This window comes from Nylanderia fulva, unplaced genomic scaffold, assembly GCF_048542155.1.
Source record: "Nylanderia fulva isolate GAGA-0341 unplaced genomic scaffold, ASM4854215v1 Scaffold117, whole genome shotgun sequence".
NCBI classification, from domain to species: domain Eukaryota; kingdom Metazoa; phylum Arthropoda; class Insecta; order Hymenoptera; family Formicidae; genus Nylanderia; species Nylanderia fulva.
In genome coordinates, this window is record NW_028189376.1 from 305,295 (window position 1) to 324,622 (window position 19,328).

General features: G+C 30.3%; 2 protein-coding genes across 7 annotated transcripts in view; both read right to left on the reverse strand.

The window, feature by feature from the left end:
* LOC114936778 (uncharacterized) overlaps positions 1-13,602 on the reverse strand; it is a 31,133-nt gene extending 17,531 nt beyond the window's left edge. Inside the window, exon 1 of one of the 3 annotated variants that reach the window (XM_085489685.1) lies at positions 13,354-13,602. In XM_085489685.1, coding sequence (XP_085345811.1) covers positions 13,354-13,405 — 52 coding nt within the window. In that variant the 5' untranslated portion in view covers positions 13,406-13,602. The remainder of the gene's footprint in view (positions 1-13,353) is intronic. The other 2 variants (XM_029310089.2, XM_085489684.1) reach the window with 2 other exon arrangements.
* LOC114934757 (uncharacterized) lies at positions 1,000-8,606 on the reverse strand. Of its 4 annotated transcripts, XM_029307469.2 has the most exons (8): positions 8,300-8,606; positions 7,428-7,483; positions 4,927-5,127; positions 4,627-4,809; positions 3,439-3,639; positions 2,677-2,918; positions 2,063-2,222; positions 1,000-1,926 (listed from the first exon to the last, which is right to left on the reverse strand). In XM_029307469.2, exons 3-8 carry the CDS (start codon positions 5,123-5,125, stop codon positions 1,784-1,786), a joined length of 1,128 nt encoding a protein of 375 aa, XP_029163302.2. In that variant the 5' UTR covers positions 5,126-5,127; positions 7,428-7,483; positions 8,300-8,606; the 3' UTR covers positions 1,000-1,783. The 4 variants fall into 4 exon arrangements, with proteins under 4 accessions (XP_029163302.2, XP_029163305.2, XP_085345797.1 ...); XM_029307472.2 differs by lacking the exon at positions 7,428-7,483; XM_085489671.1 differs by having other exon boundaries at positions 4,927-7,483.
* Positions 13,603-19,328: the final 5,726 nt, after the last annotated feature.

Here is a 19,328-nt window from a genome sequence, read left to right on the forward strand (position 1 = left end):
AAAGTAAAAAAAGACAAGAATGAGAGCGACCTTATAATTTTAATGTTATTTATAAAATATTATGTTTCTGTAATGTCTCTACAATGTTACATTGTAACTTGCAAGATTGGAACATTGCTGCAATGTATAATTGCAATGATCTGTGCCGTATGCGTAATATTATCCACACAGCACAGAATATTTATAAAATAAATGCAGAGATATTTAAAAATCACCAGTAATTAAAAATAATAATAATAAAACACAATCAATATTAAGGGTTTATTATTAATAATAATAATAAAACCCTCAACCAAACTGGCAATATTCCTTTAAATAAGAATCACTACGTTTCGATCTTAGGTTTAGGTCCTTATCAAGTGATTTGCGAGATATTATAATTAGTCAGTAAAACAAGAAATCATTGTGTTAAATGATAACGTGTCGTAAACATTAAATACAATGTAAGGAGGACCTTCTTTTGGAGGATAGTGTTTCATTATTATTACTTATAAAATATTTATAGAATATATATATTTATACTCAGATAGCACATGGACATTCAATGGATGTCCATTGAACGTCTACTTTCTGGACGTCGGACATCTATTTTTGGTCCAAATAAGATTTGTCGGACGTCTGATGGACATCCATATCACATACGCTTGACACAACTTCGGACATCCATAAAATATCTGAAATAAGACTGTTGTTGAACCTATTTTGGACTTATTTTGGATCATCTTGGACGTATTAACGATATCCATAATAAATCCAAAATAGGTCGAAAACGGTCTCATTTCGGACATATTACGGACGTAATTTTGGGATACATACTCGCGAATCTAATAAAATACTAAAACAATTGATTTATTCAAATATAAACATTTATTGACTTTTGAGTTTGGTACCGAAAATATTGTTTTGTCAATATATATAATAATATATAATAATTATTATATATTATATATTTATTTTTATACATATACATGTAAAAAAATATATAATATAATATACAAAAATGATCAATATTACATACAAGATGTCAGGGTAAAGATTGTGCCAATTATACTCGCGAGCAAGTAGAATACAGTAAACTGAACAGAAAAGTTTTATATCATTTTGCTAAATTCGCAATAATTGTTATATTATTAAAATATTTAAGCCAATGAGCGAATGAAAAGCGAAAGTTTGGAATTGGTAGGTATCATATACAATAGAATAGATCGGCTAAAAAGATAGTAGGGGTCGATTTATTTTATTGTCTATGTTATGCCTACAGATTCCAAACTATCGCTTTCCATGCGCCCATTGGCTTACATATTCAAATTAATCACATTATTTTGCAAAAGCAAAATGATATAAGATTTTTATGTTTAGTTTACTACAATGTTTTATCTACTCACGAGCGTTGACATCCGACAATTTGTATATTTGAGAATAATTATAATATATATTAATTATAAAAGATAATATATAATATGGAAATCTAACATATGTATGGCTTATTATTTATATGTATAAGATATATCATAGAAATATTATTTTTCATTGACTGGAAATATTAAAAATCTTATTTAAAAACTAGAAATTAAATTGAACATTTTGTTACGGAAACATTAGTATCACATACGTACATATTATAAAATAAATCTTAACTTTATCTTGAAATAAATCTAACTTAAAAAACTTTGAACGCTTACAATGTTAATTATTACGCATATGTATCATATAAATATATATGATAAAATATATCAAAAATTTATTAATATTATTAATCTTCTTGTTATTAGTCTTCTTATAGTTATGATGAGTCTTCTTCAGTTCTTTGTTTATCTTGCTTCTTTTTTTCACCATTTAATCTTTCTTTAGCTCTTCGCAGCCATTTCTGAACTGCTTCTTCTAAAACTTTCTTGTTATATTCGGAATTACTATCTTGACCGGAAACTGTAATAAAAAAATCAGCATCTTGTAAGCAATAATTTATTTTTTTATTTATGTGATTTCATTAAGATTAATTATTTAAATAAAATAACATTAATAAATTAAACAAATAACATTATCTACTTATAGACATACTTACCAATTAGCAAGTCAGCGAGTTTTAAATGACAAAATTTCCTTTTCTGTTTTGCTCCTAGCCAACTATATTTTTCAGCCAGCTCGTTGGTCAACAAACGAGTACAATTGCGCTTAATAAATTCGTAAGGATTTTTTCCCCCTACTCTGGATACTTCTTTAACCTACAATAAATATTTTTTAAAAAACATTATTTTGAAAATTACAAATATATAACAATATGTTTAACAATTAATTTAATAATTTACATGTTATTAATATTACTATATAATTTTATATTATAAATTTTAATAATATATCGCTCTAATAACCACAAATTAGATTTAAAATGTAATAAATAATATAGAATTAAAAGGAATTGAAAGAATCTATTTTATTTTTTTTGAAATTTATATATTAATTTAATTTAATAAATTTTTATTTTTAATTTTAACTTATTTACTAAGTTAATTTTTATTTTGTGATTTAGAATTTTAGATTAACTGTAATTGTTTTTAAAATATTTATAAAGATCTATTGTAAATAATTAACATTTTAAAAGTTAAACAATTAGTTATTAATTTTAAAAATCCAATAAAACTCATTAAAAAAAATTAATAATTAATAAATTATTATTACCGATATTTCGAACTTATTCGGTTGATTTAAAAATTGTTCCACGTGCTCTTCTAAATCTTCCACCGAATTAAAAGGAAGATGAGGAAAAGAAAAAATAGACTCTTCTCTTTCAGTTACATTGGGCCGTTGATGAACTTGTTGCAACAATTCATTTTTCATATCTTTTAAATCATCTGCTATTTGCCATAACTGGGTCTTAAAGTATGATTGCTGACGGATAATTTCTTTAAAATACTGAAGCACTGTAAATTAAAACAAAAATAATGTAAAGATTATTTTTTACTTACTAAATTCCAATTTTTTAAAGATTCCATTGAGATTATATATGTATATATAAAATAGTAATTTCAGAATATATGTATATTGAATAGATTTTTGTCCGTGCTATTAACGTATAGTTATGACATTTTATTTATAAAGTGCACAGACAAAGAAAGCAATCACAAAAACATTTTTAATATTTCTTTGTATAACAAAATAATAAATATAAATAATAAAATATAAATATGATTAAATATAAACATGATTAATATAAATATAATTATTGATTAAAATAATGATTAAGATAATGAAATATAATAAAGAAGATGGTGATAAAATGATGATAATGATAAAATAATGTTAATATAATAATAATATCAAAAAATAGAATAAACAGTATAATAATAATTAATAATTATTTCTTTACAGTTATTTACTGATAGCACAGACAAAACCTATGAAAAATTATAAAGTTAGTTTTAAACAATATAAATTATGTACCAATTTTATTGTCGACAACATCTTCTGTCTTATTATTTTGTATGTTGTGCTCATTGTCCTGCAAAATATTTGAAATATTCAAAAATCCATCTTGTAAGTGCTTCGTCCGTTTATTCGGAACTTCATTGGATGATTGATCCACTGATCTTGATTGACATTTGTTGCTCTTCGCATTTTCGTAATTTGTACTTTTCAATGATTCTATGTATAAAAAAAATAATAATAGTAGTTACATATATAATCTTTGTAATACACAAACTAAACATATTTAATAATATCAGTATATACTTATTTTATAATAATTTTAATTTAGTAGCTTTTATTATTATATTAATTTAATAATTTTATTAGTATTTTAGTTTTATATATAATAAAATATATAGAATACTGCATGAATGAACATAATAACATAGGAAATTCAATGCTAATTCTGAAATAATAAAAATATTGGCTCTTCTAACTGTTTTAGAATTAAATTTCATTATTTCTATTTTTTTGGAAAAGCATATCAAGTATTGTCCTATATTAGTTTTTTTATTGACCTATTTTAACTATATTGTTAAATACAATTTCTTTAAATCTTGAAGGTTCATTAAAATTGTATTTAACAATATTGACTTCGCCAATTTAAAAAAATTATATGTATAATTATATATTATTATATATTATTATATTATATTTTAATGTATTATAATATATTTATAATATGTTAATTATTTAAAATCTATTTTCTCGGATTTTACAAAATTTGTTTTACATAATTTTGCAACTGCAGTTTTTCTATGTAAATACTTCTGTTAAGTTCTTCTGTATTATAGATTTAATTCAAGATATTGAATGACTAGCTGCTGTCATTAGGATATTATATTTCCCTACACGACATGAAAGATCTGATATGTCAATTGTGAAATGTTAAAATATTGATTTTTCTATTTATTTTCGAGCAAAGTTTTATTAAGTTTTTCGAATATTAAGATTAGTCGATTAAAATTTATATTATTAATGCAATTACTAAATTATGTAAAACAAATTTCGTAAAATCGGAGGAAGTAAGTTTTAAATAAATAATATATCATAAATATATTTTATAATACATTAAAATATAATATAATAATATATTATATATTTTTTATATTATATTATATATATTATGTATATTATATATTAATATTTAATATTAAAACGAACTTTGTGTGTTCATAATTGGAGGCGTCCGTAATTTAGTGCACTCTTCGGTAGAGTCATCTGATGACGAAAAGAATTTCTTTGGGATAATTTTTCTTTTCGAAATGTTATCATTATCAGTCTCGGAGTTTAATACAGATGTTAATTCAGCCTTTTTGGCTTTTTCCCTGGCTGTTTTATAGTTATCTGAAAATACAAGTAAATATATTTATATTATTATAACAAAAATAACGATTATGTACATATATTATTGATCACAAAAGTATATGTGGAATGTATAATATTTAAATATTTTATATTAACCATAACTGCTGTTTCTGAAAGTCATAACATTATATGAAGGCCAACATGTATTTGGTTCGGCATGTTTTTTGATAGCCGCTACAATTTTTTCCATGTGAAACGGTGGCCAATAACATTTTTTATTGATAATCCAGGTAGATGGGACAGCTTCAACTGTATCTTCATCTATAAACCTTACTATAGTCCATGATCTCTCCATTTCTTCAAACATTTCAACAAAAAATTTAAGGAGCATTTTATTCCAACAAAAAATTCTATTTACAATTTATATATGAAAAGGCGCAAACACTTAATAACTTATCACAAAAATTGCAAACCTATTTCCTCTATATATTATATTGTATATTATATATATATTATATTTATCTATATATTATTATAAATTATATAAAAAATTAACATTTTTTTAGCGAAGAGCACAAGAAAAGAAAAATTTTTAAAAATATTCTGAATGTAATAAGGGAAAAACTACATACTTATTTTTATATTTTAATTTCATACATTTATTTGCAATTTGCCCTAAATCCCAGGATTCTAAATTTCCAATATCATTGATTACATATATCCCTAATTTTGACGACTTACATGGTACGGTGTAAAAATCTGTAAGCGTTTTATATTTATTTCCGATTACGAAAAAGCCCCCATTATTTACAACAAAATTTCTAATATTAATAATGTTTTCGTCTTTTAAGCTACAGCAATTATCGGGTTCATTTATTTTTAAAATAAATTGTTTAAACACCGCTTTGCCAAATTGATTACAATTATGAAAATTAATAATAAGTGGACCATTAAAATGTGGTTTTAAAAATTGAGGCTCGTTACATTTCACTCTGACATTAGAATTTATACAATAGTTTCTTTCAGTTATACGACAAACAATTTGCTCTAATTCTTTATTATTTTTACGAATCATTTTTAATATAGATTGTAAGTAATTTTCAAACGGAAAAGCACTGAATTCTTGAAGAATTCCAAATTTTTTCGCGTCATCACAAATATGTAATAAATGATGCAGGTTGTGCGATGCATTTTCTTTACCATATAAATTAATAAATGTTTCTACAAAATATTGCAATAAGGAGTTGGAATAATCTAAATATTGTTCCATATGTTTTGAATTAGACAAAATAGTGATAGCTACATGTAAAGTTAAAAAATTTAAATATTGATCATGATTTAGAATAGATTTTAAAACAACAGATCCCGTATATAATAAAAAAGTTCTAAATTCGGTTGCCTTCCATCTTTTACTTTCAAACAAAGATCTTGATTTTCTATTAAATTCGGAAGGTATATATTTTTTTTGATGTTCTAATAACTTTGATATTTCAGATATTTGACAAAAGGATAACTTTGTTTTAGGTTTTCCGTAACACCATAAAGAAATCAGTTTTTTAACAACTCCCAAGAATATTAAATGCATCGGATCAGATGGAAAATCATTCACCATATTTATATTAGGAATCGATTCAAGTATTGATGTACCTATATGATGGCTTTCTTGTAATTTTAATCGGAAATCGTTATCTGTTCTTAATTGACAACTATTTAAATATGGATAAGTCATTCTATTGAGATAATATTTGCCCTTAGCTGTACATTTAAAACATGCGTAATAACCCGAATGACCCTTTGTATAAGTAATAAAACATCTAGCAGGAACATCGCATATAAAAGATTTAATTTTAAAAGAATAAGTGTGATCTTTAATTTTTATACCATGAATAGTTAAATTTTTTGCTTCTTCTGTGAAAGATTGTAAAAATACATTGGCATCTGTGGGTTTTTCATGTCCATGATAAATTCCAATGACATCAACTTCATTGTAATTTTCAACTAAATTACATAAAATGGGATAAACTTGACTACTTGAACTTTTGAATAATGGCAGGCCATCGATGTTAATGTTAACTTCAATACAGTGTAAATTTTGAAAAGAACATCGCGATAAAAGTCTTTCGATGCAATTACTTAAACCGAAATGATAGTAATGTCCTGGTGCAACGACGTCTACATTGATTTTTCTGGGAGTTCCTAATAAACTGCGAGCATTTTTAGGCAATTCCGGATATTTAAGTTTCATATTAGATATTAATTCATTTAACGCAGTATGAGTTATATTATTTTTAATTGCCCATTCTTGCAACCAAGATATAGAATTTGGAAAATCAGTAGTGGAATTTATAGATTTAAAGTTATTCACAAAATTTGTAGATTCAAAGTTATCAAAATTATGTTCTGTATCATCGGGATCACGGTCCGAATTATAATTATTCACGGTTTCTAAATCATTATTGATATAAAAATTATTGCAATCCTCTAAATTATTATTTGAAACTGAAGGTGTACTTTCTAATAATGGCATTAAATTCTTATTTTGAACATTATTAATTACTAAATTAGTTATCTCTTGTGCTCTTCGATAATATTTTCTTCTTATTTTTGGCATTTTTAAAATTAATATTAAAATTTAAAATTTATTAATATTTTTCTACCTTTAATTAATTGATGAAAATCCGTTGAAAATTCGAGAATCGATAGAAATAATAATCTAAAAAATTTATAAATAACGCTATTAGCAATCAGTACAAAAACATTTAAAAAATAAAACAAATAAACAATAATCGGAAAAAAGCGTTGATTTAGTAACGAATGTCCCATGTATACAGGGTGTTTCAGAAATAAATCGCCAAACTTAAAAAGCATATTTTATTTACTGTAAGGATGAAAACAATAACAGATTTTAATAAATCTTTTATAACAGATTTTAAGAACATTTGAAACTGTAACATTTCATTACAGAAATTGTTGAAAATAATTTTCTTCCACATTAATGCACGTGTCGCATCGACATCGCATAGATATTATCGAAGACGTCCAAAAATTCTCGAAATATTTATTTTGTCACACGAAATGATAATACGATTTCGGAGTACTTTCACAGTAATAATACAAATATCATAAATGATTCTATAATATTATTACAGATCCATCTAATAACTTTTTGTTTATTTCTAATAAAAAGTGAATAGGACAATTCATGAAACGAAGCGAGATATATGTTGCCCGATGTAAATAAAAAATGTTTATAACTTGAAAAGAAAGCTGTTCCGAATGTTTATATACTTTTTATCATTATAGTGAGTAGAATATGCTCTTAAAGTTTAGCGATCTATTTCTAAAACATTTTGTGTATAGATTATTATCATTAAAGATTATAGAACATAGGAAACGAATATGAAAACGAAAACGTTCAATCAATTATATAATGAATGAAGGAAATTATGCGTGCGTGTGTGCGTGCGTATGTGATGTGTGCGTGAATGTGACAAAATTATTATTATATAATTATAGTAAAACGTCTTACCTTGATAAATTTCTAGCAAATGTCCAATAGATTGTGCAATGGTCGCAACCTCACAGCACTACACTACGTGTATGTATACGTGCTTACAATCGTCGACCGAATAAGGAAAGGTTCACTGACTCAAACATTACACTATCCTATAATAAGGATTCGCGGTTGTTTTGGTCTTGCGCATCACCGCGTGCGAGTACCGCGACGTCAAGGACGAGACGCAGTACCGTTAATTCTGACGGGGACATGTGCCCCGATAATAAATAAAAGTAAATTTATAGATTTAAATAAAATAAGTTATTATTAATAAATTATATTTAATTGGTATATAAAAAAATAATAATTTTAATATAAAAATAATTAAACTAAACATTAGTGTAAAAATAATTATAGTAAAAAAATATTGCGATACTAAAATAAATATTTAATAATAAAATACAATAATTATTTAATAATAATAATAATAATATACATATATTTTGATCGTGGCATTAAAAGAACAGATTTTGTAATATTAAAAATTATTTCTCAAATATATAAGTTTAGTTATAACATTAAATGATACTATAAAAACATTTTCAAACATTTTTTTATATATAAGTAAATGTTAAAAAATATTTGTTGTGATATATTTATTAATAACATATTTTTAATATATAATGACATATATTCAATAAAAATTAAAGGAATTTTTGAAAAATATTTTAAAACATTTTATAGGAACGAAAGGCAAATATTTTTTAAACGTTAATATAAAAAAAAATCAGTATTTAAATTTGAACATATATTGAATGTCCATAGGATGTACTGTTTAGGACATTTGATTCATATCCAAAAAAGGACATCCAATTTATGCCCTATTTATGTCCATGGACATATGGACATAAATTGGATTTAAAATGTACGTCCATAATACATCCAGTGCTATCTGGGTAATTATTTTAATATTTTATAAATATTTATCATAAATATTTATCATAAATATTTTATAAATGTTTTTGAAGTCTTAGATTCAATAGATCATAAATATTTATCATAAATATCAGAAACTATTTACAATAAATATTATAGTAAATATTATAAATATCCCACACAGCACAAAACGTTTCAGAGACCTTCGCAAAATTTATTCAAAAATGTTTTATATACGTCTTAAATACGTGAAAATGTCCGCTATTTTGTCACAAATATGTTTATGAAAGATTGCATAAATGTTTCAAATGTTATTTTTTCTATGTTATGTTTTTTAAATGTTATAATGACGTTTCAGTGTTACTTGAAACTTTTTTGAAACTTTGAAACGTTTCTGCAACATTTCTGTTGAGTTTTGTGCTGTGTGGGATATTTATTAAATCATTATGATACAGATTTTTTTAAATTTATATTTTCTTTAATAAATACCCAGTCAGAAATCATAAATTAAAAAGAAATAATCAACGATTTTTTAATCAAAACGATCGGTTGATATAGTCAAAATTTGAGATCGGATAATCTAATCTAAAATTTGGTCGATTAGATGTTTTTCTGTTTTCAAACTCTATTAGTCATTTATAAAAAGTTAAAAATGTGTAAAAAATGTTTATAAGTAACTTATTAGACATTTATTTTAAAATAGACTATAAAATTATAAATATACACTGAATATACTTAGACAACACAGTAGTTTAACAAATAAATTTACGTATACATCGATATATACGTAAATTTGTTATAAGCGTTCTGTTACAGAATGTAGCTCAAAAATAGAAATAACTTTGACATTTTTAATTTTATTAATTTCTGTTTTTATCTTATATAATTCTCACAACAAAAATCAAATACGAGAAAGATACGTCACATACAGACGCGAAAAATAAAAGAACTAACAATTTAGTTAAAAAATATTTACAAAATAATTACTGTAAATATTTATCTTTACATACCATAAATATTATATGAAATATTTAATCTATGTTTTAATAATATGTTAAATAAAGATTTTTATAAAACATTTTCAAAATATTTATATAATATTTGAAAAAATATATATTCATAAATATTTATGAATCTTTATCATAAATATTGTGTGCTGTCTGGGTATTATTATTAATTTATTAATATTATTACTTATTATTATATAAATATGTAATATTAAAATATTATTTTTTAAATAATACATATAGTTTGTGACAAAAAATATAGAAAACAAGTGATGATACTAATTGAAACATATAGTATATGTACTCTAATAATAAGTTTATTATAAGATAAAAGATAAAATAATTTTTGTTCAAAGTATATATATATATAAATAATAAATGATATTTTAAATCAGCCAATAAAGCCCAAGTGCGAAAAATTAATTCTTTGGAACTGTATCTCTTGGTTTGAGATTACTAAATTCCATATATAAATTAATCTCGAACTTACATATGAAGAAAATAGGCGAGAAAAATCCATATGTAAGTTCGAGATTAATTTATATATGGAACTTAGTAATTTCAAACCAAGAGATACAGTTCCGAAGAATTAATTTTTTGCACTTGGGCTCTATTGGCCAATTTAAAATATCATTCATTATTCTTAATATTGAGAGCCGATAAAAATATTTCTCATTTGATATATATATAAAGTTCTTAAACTTTATATATATTTATAGATACAAAAATTCTAATAATACAATTTTATAAAAAAAATAAATCATATATATACAATATATATCTCAGTAAACACAACATGTAACTATTATGTAAATGTTACGTTTCCGAAACGTTACAAGTAACGTTCATATTAGTTGTTATTTCTCATTCGTAGATATAATATGTAATGTTATGTTGCAATAGATATGTAATATATCCATTCCATTAGCGTAATATAACTTTAAATATTATATGAAATATTACGAAAACAATGTTACGTATTGTTTAAGTTAAACTTATAAGATACGTATATATATATTATGTTGCAATGTTACATTACACCTGTAATATTTCGTATAACATTCAAAGTATTACATGTTACATCCAAATGTTACCTGTAACGTTTTGAAAACGTAACATTTACATAATAATTACATTACTATGTTTACTGGGAATAAACGTTTAGTAATAAAATTTTATTAATCAATTTTATTAATAAAAATAAAGTAAAATCATAAAATATATTTATATAAAGTAAATATCATAAGATTTATATTAAAAAAATACAACAATGCATACATAAATAAAATTGCGTAAAATTCAAAGAGAAATGCTTTTGGACTGGATAATACACGTTAACATGGGCGCCGGCAGAATTATTTTTAGGGAGGTGCACCCAAAAGAGGATCCACTGGAAAAAGTTTTTTTCCCAGTTTATAATTATATTATTATTAACTTCATTTATATGTTATTTATTGAATTTTAATAAAGATGCATTAATAATTGAAAAATTCTAATTTTTATATTGCAGATCTGTTAATATAGTTAAAGAATTGTAGTTTTACAATTGCAAATAGTTATATTTAACTATTACATTTTTTTTAAAAAAACTCCATCTTCATCTCGACTAAGAGCCAAACGCGATGTTATTGCGACAAATTAATATTTAGAAATTTTTGGAAACTGAGGAATTTGAATCCTATGGTTGGGATCTCAGAAATTCCCCTTGTTCCTTCTCTTAACATCCCCTGTAAGAAAAAGACGAGAAATATTTTTCTCGTCTTTTTCTTACAGGGGATGTTAAGAGAAGGAACAAGGGGAATTTCTGAGATCCCAACCATAGGATTCAAATTCCTCAGTTTCCAAAAATTTCTAAATATTAATTTGTCGCAATAACATCGCGTTTGGCTCTTAGTCGAGATGAAGATGGAGTTTTTTTTTAAAAAAATAGGAGAGCTGACTGACAAATATTCTTATTAATATTACATTTTTGTTCAATTAAAAAAATTATAATCGATATTATTCTATATTACATGATTTTTTTACTAAATATTTTCTCTGTTGCTTCCCCACTTATTTTATAGAACAGAGCCAGGGGGGTGCAAATGCACCGCCTTGCACCCCCCTCGCGGCGCCCATGCACGTTAATCTATTTTTGAATGCTAAAAGATAGGTTGAGCTTCTAAAACCCACATTTCTTGACTCGAAGAGCTTTGCCAAGCTTTCTTAGATAGATCAAAATTGTATACATATCTAATAAGAACTATAAAAAGAATAAAAGCTTTAATTTTTTGTATCATTTAATAGTGTTTGTAAATGTCAGCTAATAAAGAGAGAAAAAGAAAGGAGAGAGAGAGAGAAAGAGAGAGAGAGAGAGAGAGAGAGAGAGAGAGAGGGGGAAACAAAGAACATCAACTGACAAGATAACTTATTGTTCGAGAAAATATAAAATAATTTTATATTAGTCATTAATAATAAAAATATGATATACTTCTTTTTAGATATAAAATCAAAATTAAGAAGTAATTTTTTAACAATGATAACACAAAAATATGATTATATAAACTTGCGTTTCCAAATTAATAGCGTTCATTTAAATACAACACACAAAAATCTAAACATCTATAAATAAATTGAGCGCATTACTAGATGCAAGAAATTGTAAATTAAAATATAAATAAAAGTAATATAAAAGAAAGAAATAATACGTCACCCGTGTGCCAAAGATCGATGAATAACAAATTATAGTGTGCGTGGGATATTTTTGGAAGCTAAGGAGGATTGTAAGAATAAAACGCGCTTTATATTATATATACATGCTTGTAACATTATCTCCCGTTTTTAACTTTAATCCGATAAGTACTATATAATAATTAATATAAACTTTTGCAAAAATGTGTAAAAACTGAGAAAGCAAACGCTCGCAAAATCGCAATCGTAATAATAAAAGGCAGAGCATAAATACGCAAACCCAACATGAAAGATATTATTTTTTTAAACAAATAAGAGAAAATATTACGCATATTTTGCAAGGTATTACTCGTAATTTTAGAACAGTAAAGAACAAGCGTTACGCTAAAAATAGCATACAGCCAGTGGAAATTGTGTTACAGAAATACGATATGAATATCAGACTGGGTATATCTAGCAGACTCGTCTTTTTACCTTTTTTACGTCGTTTTTCCTTTCGTTTTCTTGGTTGCACATCGCCAGACATTCCTTTTTTTTATGAGTGAACGCTACCTCGAGTGCTACTTTGAGGTCACTTTAACGAATTTGAATTTTCAAATATCGAAGATCACGTCGAGAAAAGATCACCACTCTACAAAAATTTGATTCGAAGATGATAGATCGGCGCTACCGAACACGAAAAAACCTTATGCGAACTTATCGACGTCACGTGCGTTTCGCGTACCATCTATTGGAATTATTCTTCATTACCTTGCGTTGAGTTTATCGATATAATAATTGAACATATCTCGATTATATCGAGTTTTATCGATACATATTGATATATCAACCAGCTTATCTTATATGGGATTCCCACTGGAACTATACACTATACTGGAATGCTCACTCTAAATGTATGTTGAGAAACGGGTCACTCGAAAGACGGAAATAGATTAATAGCAAACATGTCATCTATCCTTGTCTAAACATCTTTTGATTGGCGCTTTAGCTCGAGTAGTACTACGTTAAAAAAGAACAGGTTAGTAGCAATTTTCTATCTATCTCGTCCCATTTCTTTCCATTTGAGTAAACATTTTAGTATAATATATATATATATATATATATATATATATATATATATATAGTTCAGTGAAAATTCTCATTTATTCGATCTTTAATATGAAATTAGATAATCACGTCATATGTATAAATACGTTTACACGGCACCTTTTTTCGGGTTTAATAACGTCCGTAGTTGTAAGATTGACCATTCACACCATTCACATGAAAAATTTTTGGAAAAAGTTTTTCATATATCCCGTACAGCACAGAACATTGCAGTTACATTGCAGCAATGTTACAATAATCTTTCAAGTTGCAATGTAACATTTTAGAGACATTACAAGAACATATAACTGTAATATTTTATGAGAATATTACAGCAACATTTCAGAAAAATTGCAAAATAAAATATATTCAATTTTATTTAATTACTAATTTGTTCATTTATACCATTCGATGTGACGGTCTTATTGATCCAAATAAACATTGGGAAATATATGTATATATTAATTATAAAATTATATATATATATATATATATTATTTATATACATATATTATTTATTATATATATATGTATACCTATATTTATAAGAACGTAGATATTTGAGAATCGCCAGACAGAATTTAAAAAAGGTAAAAATCTCTCGACCGTACCGGCAAATATTATTTATTCAATCACAACGTTTTGACCCTTCTTTGAGTCCTTATCAAGTGATTTAGATATACATAGACAGAGATTAATACAATAAAAAAAAACAAAATTACTTCACTAACAATATTACAAAATGATAAAAAGAAGCGAAACATACTTGTAAAAATAAAAATAAAATTATAATTTTAAGATGTCAAGAACAAACATAGTGTCGGTTTGACAACACGTCAAGACTCTTAGACGAGTTATTGGAGACTAAACGACCTTTATTATTTTGTCGTAGATATTACTTAGATTGTCGGTATTATTTTGTAAATTAATAGCGTTATTATTTCCCTTAATAAAAAACATTTCAGCGATTTCTCTTTTTCTTGCGTGTTTTTCACTATGCAAAATAACAGGCAAAGTCCAGTCAAAATCGTGATTGAATTCAATTTTATGTTTGCTGATAACTGATAAATTACTCGAATGCATTTTGATGTTGCTGAAATGTTCCTTTACACGTGTACAAAGATGTTTTTTTGTTTGTCCGATGTATGACACGTAATTTTTTAAAACACAGAAACATGAATGAATCGAGTAATGAGCGAAATATTGTTGATAAGTCTCCTTTCATTTCACTACCTTATATTAATAGCTTAGGCGATATCGATCGAATTTTTAAAAATATTGGATCTAATGTTGTTCATAATGTTCCTAAAAAACCGAATCATTTAATTACACTCGGCAAAGATAGACTGCCTACAGATAAAAAAACTGAAGTAGTTCACAAAATTAATTGTAAGGACTGCAACGTGTCATACATCGGACAAACAAAGAGACATCTTTGTACACGTGTAAAGGAACATTTCAGCAACATCAAAATGCATTCGAGTAATTTATCAGTTATCAGCAAACATAAAATTAAATTCGATCACGATTTTGACTTCGCCTGTTATTTTGCATAGTGAAAAACACGTAAGAAAAAGAGAAATCGCTGAAATGTTTTTTATTAAGGGAAATAATAACGCTATTAATTTACAAAAGGATACCGACAATCTAAGTAATCTCTACGACAAAATAATAAAGATTAATAAGAATATTTGTAAGTCAGTTCTCCATTTTTTAAAAACTCCATATTCATCTCGACTAAGAGCCAAACGCGATGTTATTGCGACAAATTAAGATAAGAAATTTTTGGAAACTGAGGAATTTGAATCCTATGGTTGGGATCTCAGAAATTCCCCTTGTTCCTTCTCTTAACATCCCCTGTAAGAAAAAGACGAGAAAAATATTGGTCCGAAAGTCGGCTGAATCGGGAAACGAACCCGAGACCTTTCGCAATAACATCGCGTTTGGCTCTTAGTCGAGATGAATATGGAGTTTTTAAAAAATAATAAAGGTTGTTTAGTCTCCAATAACTCGTCTAAGAGTCTTGACGTGTTGTCAAACCGACACTATGTTCGTTCTTGACATCTTAAAATTATAATTTTATTTTTATTTTTACAAGTATGTTTCGCTTCTTTTTATCATTTTGTAATATTGTTAGTGAAGTAATTTTATTTTTTTTTATTGTATTAATCTCTGTCTATATGTATATCTAGATCACTTGATAAGGACTCAAAGAAGGGTCGAAACGTTGTGATTGAATAAATAATATTTGCCAGTACGGTCGAGAGAAGATTTTTACCTTTCTTACCTATATTTATGTTAAGACTCCATATATACGACAAGCATCCGACAAATGTTGCGATGACCAATCAGGAACCAGCCGCCCACACAGCACAAAACATTTCAGATACTTTCACAAAATTTATTCAAAAATGTTTCATATACGTCTTAAATACGTGGAAATGTCCGCTATTTTGTCACAAATATGTTTATGAAAGATTGCATAAATGTTTCAAATGTTAAGTGGGGAACACACACTTTTGCATAGGCGCATAAACATAAACATAAGAATCTTAATTGGTCTATGAACGTATGCCTAAAAAATTCAACCAATCAAATTTCTTATGCATATGCTTATGCGCTTATGCAAGAGTGTGTGCTCCCCGCTTTACTTTTTCTATGTTATGTTTCTTAGATGTTATAATGACGTTTCAGTGTTACTTGAAACTTTTTTGAAACTTTGAAACGTTTCTACAACATTTCTGTTGAGTTTTGTGCTGTGTGGGCGCTTGCCGAAATTCGACTTGCGGTTGGCTCCTGATTGGTTACCGCAACATATACCGGATGCTTATCGCATACATGTGGTGCTTTTCAGCAAGAAAGAGACAGATAGACACTAGGTCTGTTCTTTTCAGCTGAACTGGCTACACTAATTCAGAGGTTATCTTTTTTCTTTCAATGTCGAGCAAAAAGGACAATCTCTGAACTACTGCAGCCAATTCAGCTGAAAAGAACAGACTTATAGTGTAAATGTAAGTAGTATAGTGGCAAGTATGGCCCGTCAAAACAAACCCTCACCACCGGTCCCTTTGGCGCCGTGGGCGCGACTTGTCTTTCCCCCACCACTGTACCAGCGTCTGGTTTTTCCGACTGTGGGTGTTGAGGGAAAAAAAATGGCGACTGGCCCCGAAAAGCGGGGGAGGAGAATTTTATTTTTTCTGATTTTCTCTGGATTTGAACCCGGGACCTTCGCGTTTCCGAGCAGGGTCCTAGTATGCTGAGCTAAAACGAGATCTTACTAGCCTAAGGATTAGATGAGACATTTATGCTAAAGATGCGTAGAGTACGGTATGTGAGGTGGGTATTAGCTCTTAGCGTTATGCTGAGGATGGGTTGAGGAAGGGTTAAAGATGCAGTTGCACAAACTACGCTCTTGGCAAGGATAGCTCGTCGAATCAGAATGTCAGGTATACGTTTGGCAAGGATAGTTCGTCGACCCCCCCGTTGATCGCCACCTTGTCGTGGTGGGGGGGCTCACCCCTCGCAAGGGAATACCCTTGCGAGGGGTGCCAAGAGCGATCGGTACCTCTTGCAGAGGTACAAGAGGCCTGGTGGGGCCTTATGGTTTCGGCCCACCACCCCTGGACGGCCACCAGGCTAAAAAAGGCCAAACAAATGTCAACATGGGAAGGAAAAACAAAAGGAAAAATGTTACCGGCCCAGGGGAATCGGATGCCCCAGGGCCCGGCGGGGAGGGGGGTACTGTCCCGGCCTCCACCCCGTCGTCAACGAGCGACGGGCTGGAGGAGAGGAGAAGGGGTGCCGTGGTCCCACAGGACGGGGAGTTGCGGACCCTTAAAGATGGGAGTAAGGCGGCATTGCCGCCGGGTCTTAGATGGAGGGACGTGGATCCGTGGTGGGGGGATACGAATGGCGATTACCCCATTGCGGATCTTTTTAAGGACTCTGTCGGAGACCTAGATAGGACCTGCGAGGCGACTGGGACCTTCATGAGGGGTCTCATTTTTAGTACAGAGGAGGGGCTGGACTCGGCGATCTTAATCAAGAACGCTAGGACGTTCACGGATTACGTGCGAGATATCGCACGGCAATACGTCCTGAAGATCGCCGAGTTAACGCGCCGCGAATGCGTTTGGCGCGGGGAGGAGATGAGTGCGCCCCCCGATTCCGGAAGGGAGTTCCGGGATCGGGGGGTGCAGACGGAGGCACCCCCTGGTCCCGGAAAGGAGTTCCGGGATCGGGGGATGCAGACGGAGGCGCCCCCTGGTTCCGGAAGGGGATTCCGGGATCAGGGGATGCAGACGGATGCGGCCCCGTGCCCCGGGAACAAGTCCCGGAACACGGGAACGCAGACGGGGGAAACCGGGGCGTCGAGTGCCGCGGCCCCTATGCCGGCGGAGCTGGAAGCCAGATTGGAGGAGATATCCTCAATGCTGGCGGACAGCTCCGACCGGCTGGGGCTTGTGGAGAGGCGCCTCGGAGAACTCGTTGGAGGGGAGGGGGTCCAAGGGACCCCGAAAGGAAAGGAGGGGGGTACCGCTACTGGGGAGTGGGTGAGGGTGCTGGGAAGGGAAAGGAAGGTTGGGGAAGGGGATATGGGGAAGGAGAAGGGGAGGGGAAGGGGAAGGGTCAAGAGGAGAAGGACCACCACCACCACCTCCAGTGAAGGAGAAGGAGAAGGCACCACCAGTGGCGGGATAGAGGGGAGGAGGAAGAGGAAGGGGAGAGTTGGCGTCGGCGAGGCAACCGACGTCAACGCTATGGGAGCGGCGAGGTGCTACCGGTGCCTATGTGTTGGTCACACATGGCGCCGGTGCACCTCGCGGGTGGACAGGGGCAGCCGCTGTTACAACTGCGGCTCCCCTGGCCACAAGGCGGCGGGGTGCCTGGCCGGCCCGAGGTGTCCGCTCTGTGTGGACTTCTTCCGGCCGGCCAGGTGCCGGCACAGGCTTGGGGAGCGGGGGTGTCTGGCGGCACTCCCTGCGGGGCCTAGGGGTGGGGGTCGTTTTCCCCCTTCCCCGCCGTCGGCGGTCGTGGCCAAGGCTGCGTCCGTTAGCGGCGGTGGGGATCGGGGGAGGGGGACCCAAAAAACCCCGGCATCGTCAGATGCCGGGTGAGGGTGTCGGGGGGGACATGGGTGCGCCTAGGCGTACCCTCTCCCCCCCACACTCTCCGAGAGGGTGGGGCCCCCCTGGCTGCGGGCGAACTCTGACCCCTAGAAGAAGGAGGGAGGCCGCAGTCCGGGGGGCCTGGGGAGGGGGGGCCACATATCCCCTGCGGGAGGACTTGTCCTCTCGCATGGGTGCCTGGCCCCCTTTCACAGACGAGACGTGACGTGTGGGGCCCTCTCACCGGGAGCCATT

Coding starts and splice junctions, on each gene's coding strand:
- LOC114934757 (XM_085489671.1), bottom strand. CDS start 5,161: ATGCTCCTTAAATTTTTTGTTGAAATGTTTGAAGAAATGGAGAGATCA. Junction 2,919..3,438: donor TGTTGTCGACAATAAAATTG/GTACATAATTTA, acceptor TTTAATTTACAG/TGCTTCAGTATTTTAAAGAA. Junction 1,927..2,062: donor ACTCGCTGACTTGCTAATTG/GTAAGTATGTCT, acceptor TTTTTATTACAG/TTTCCGGTCAAGATAGTAAT.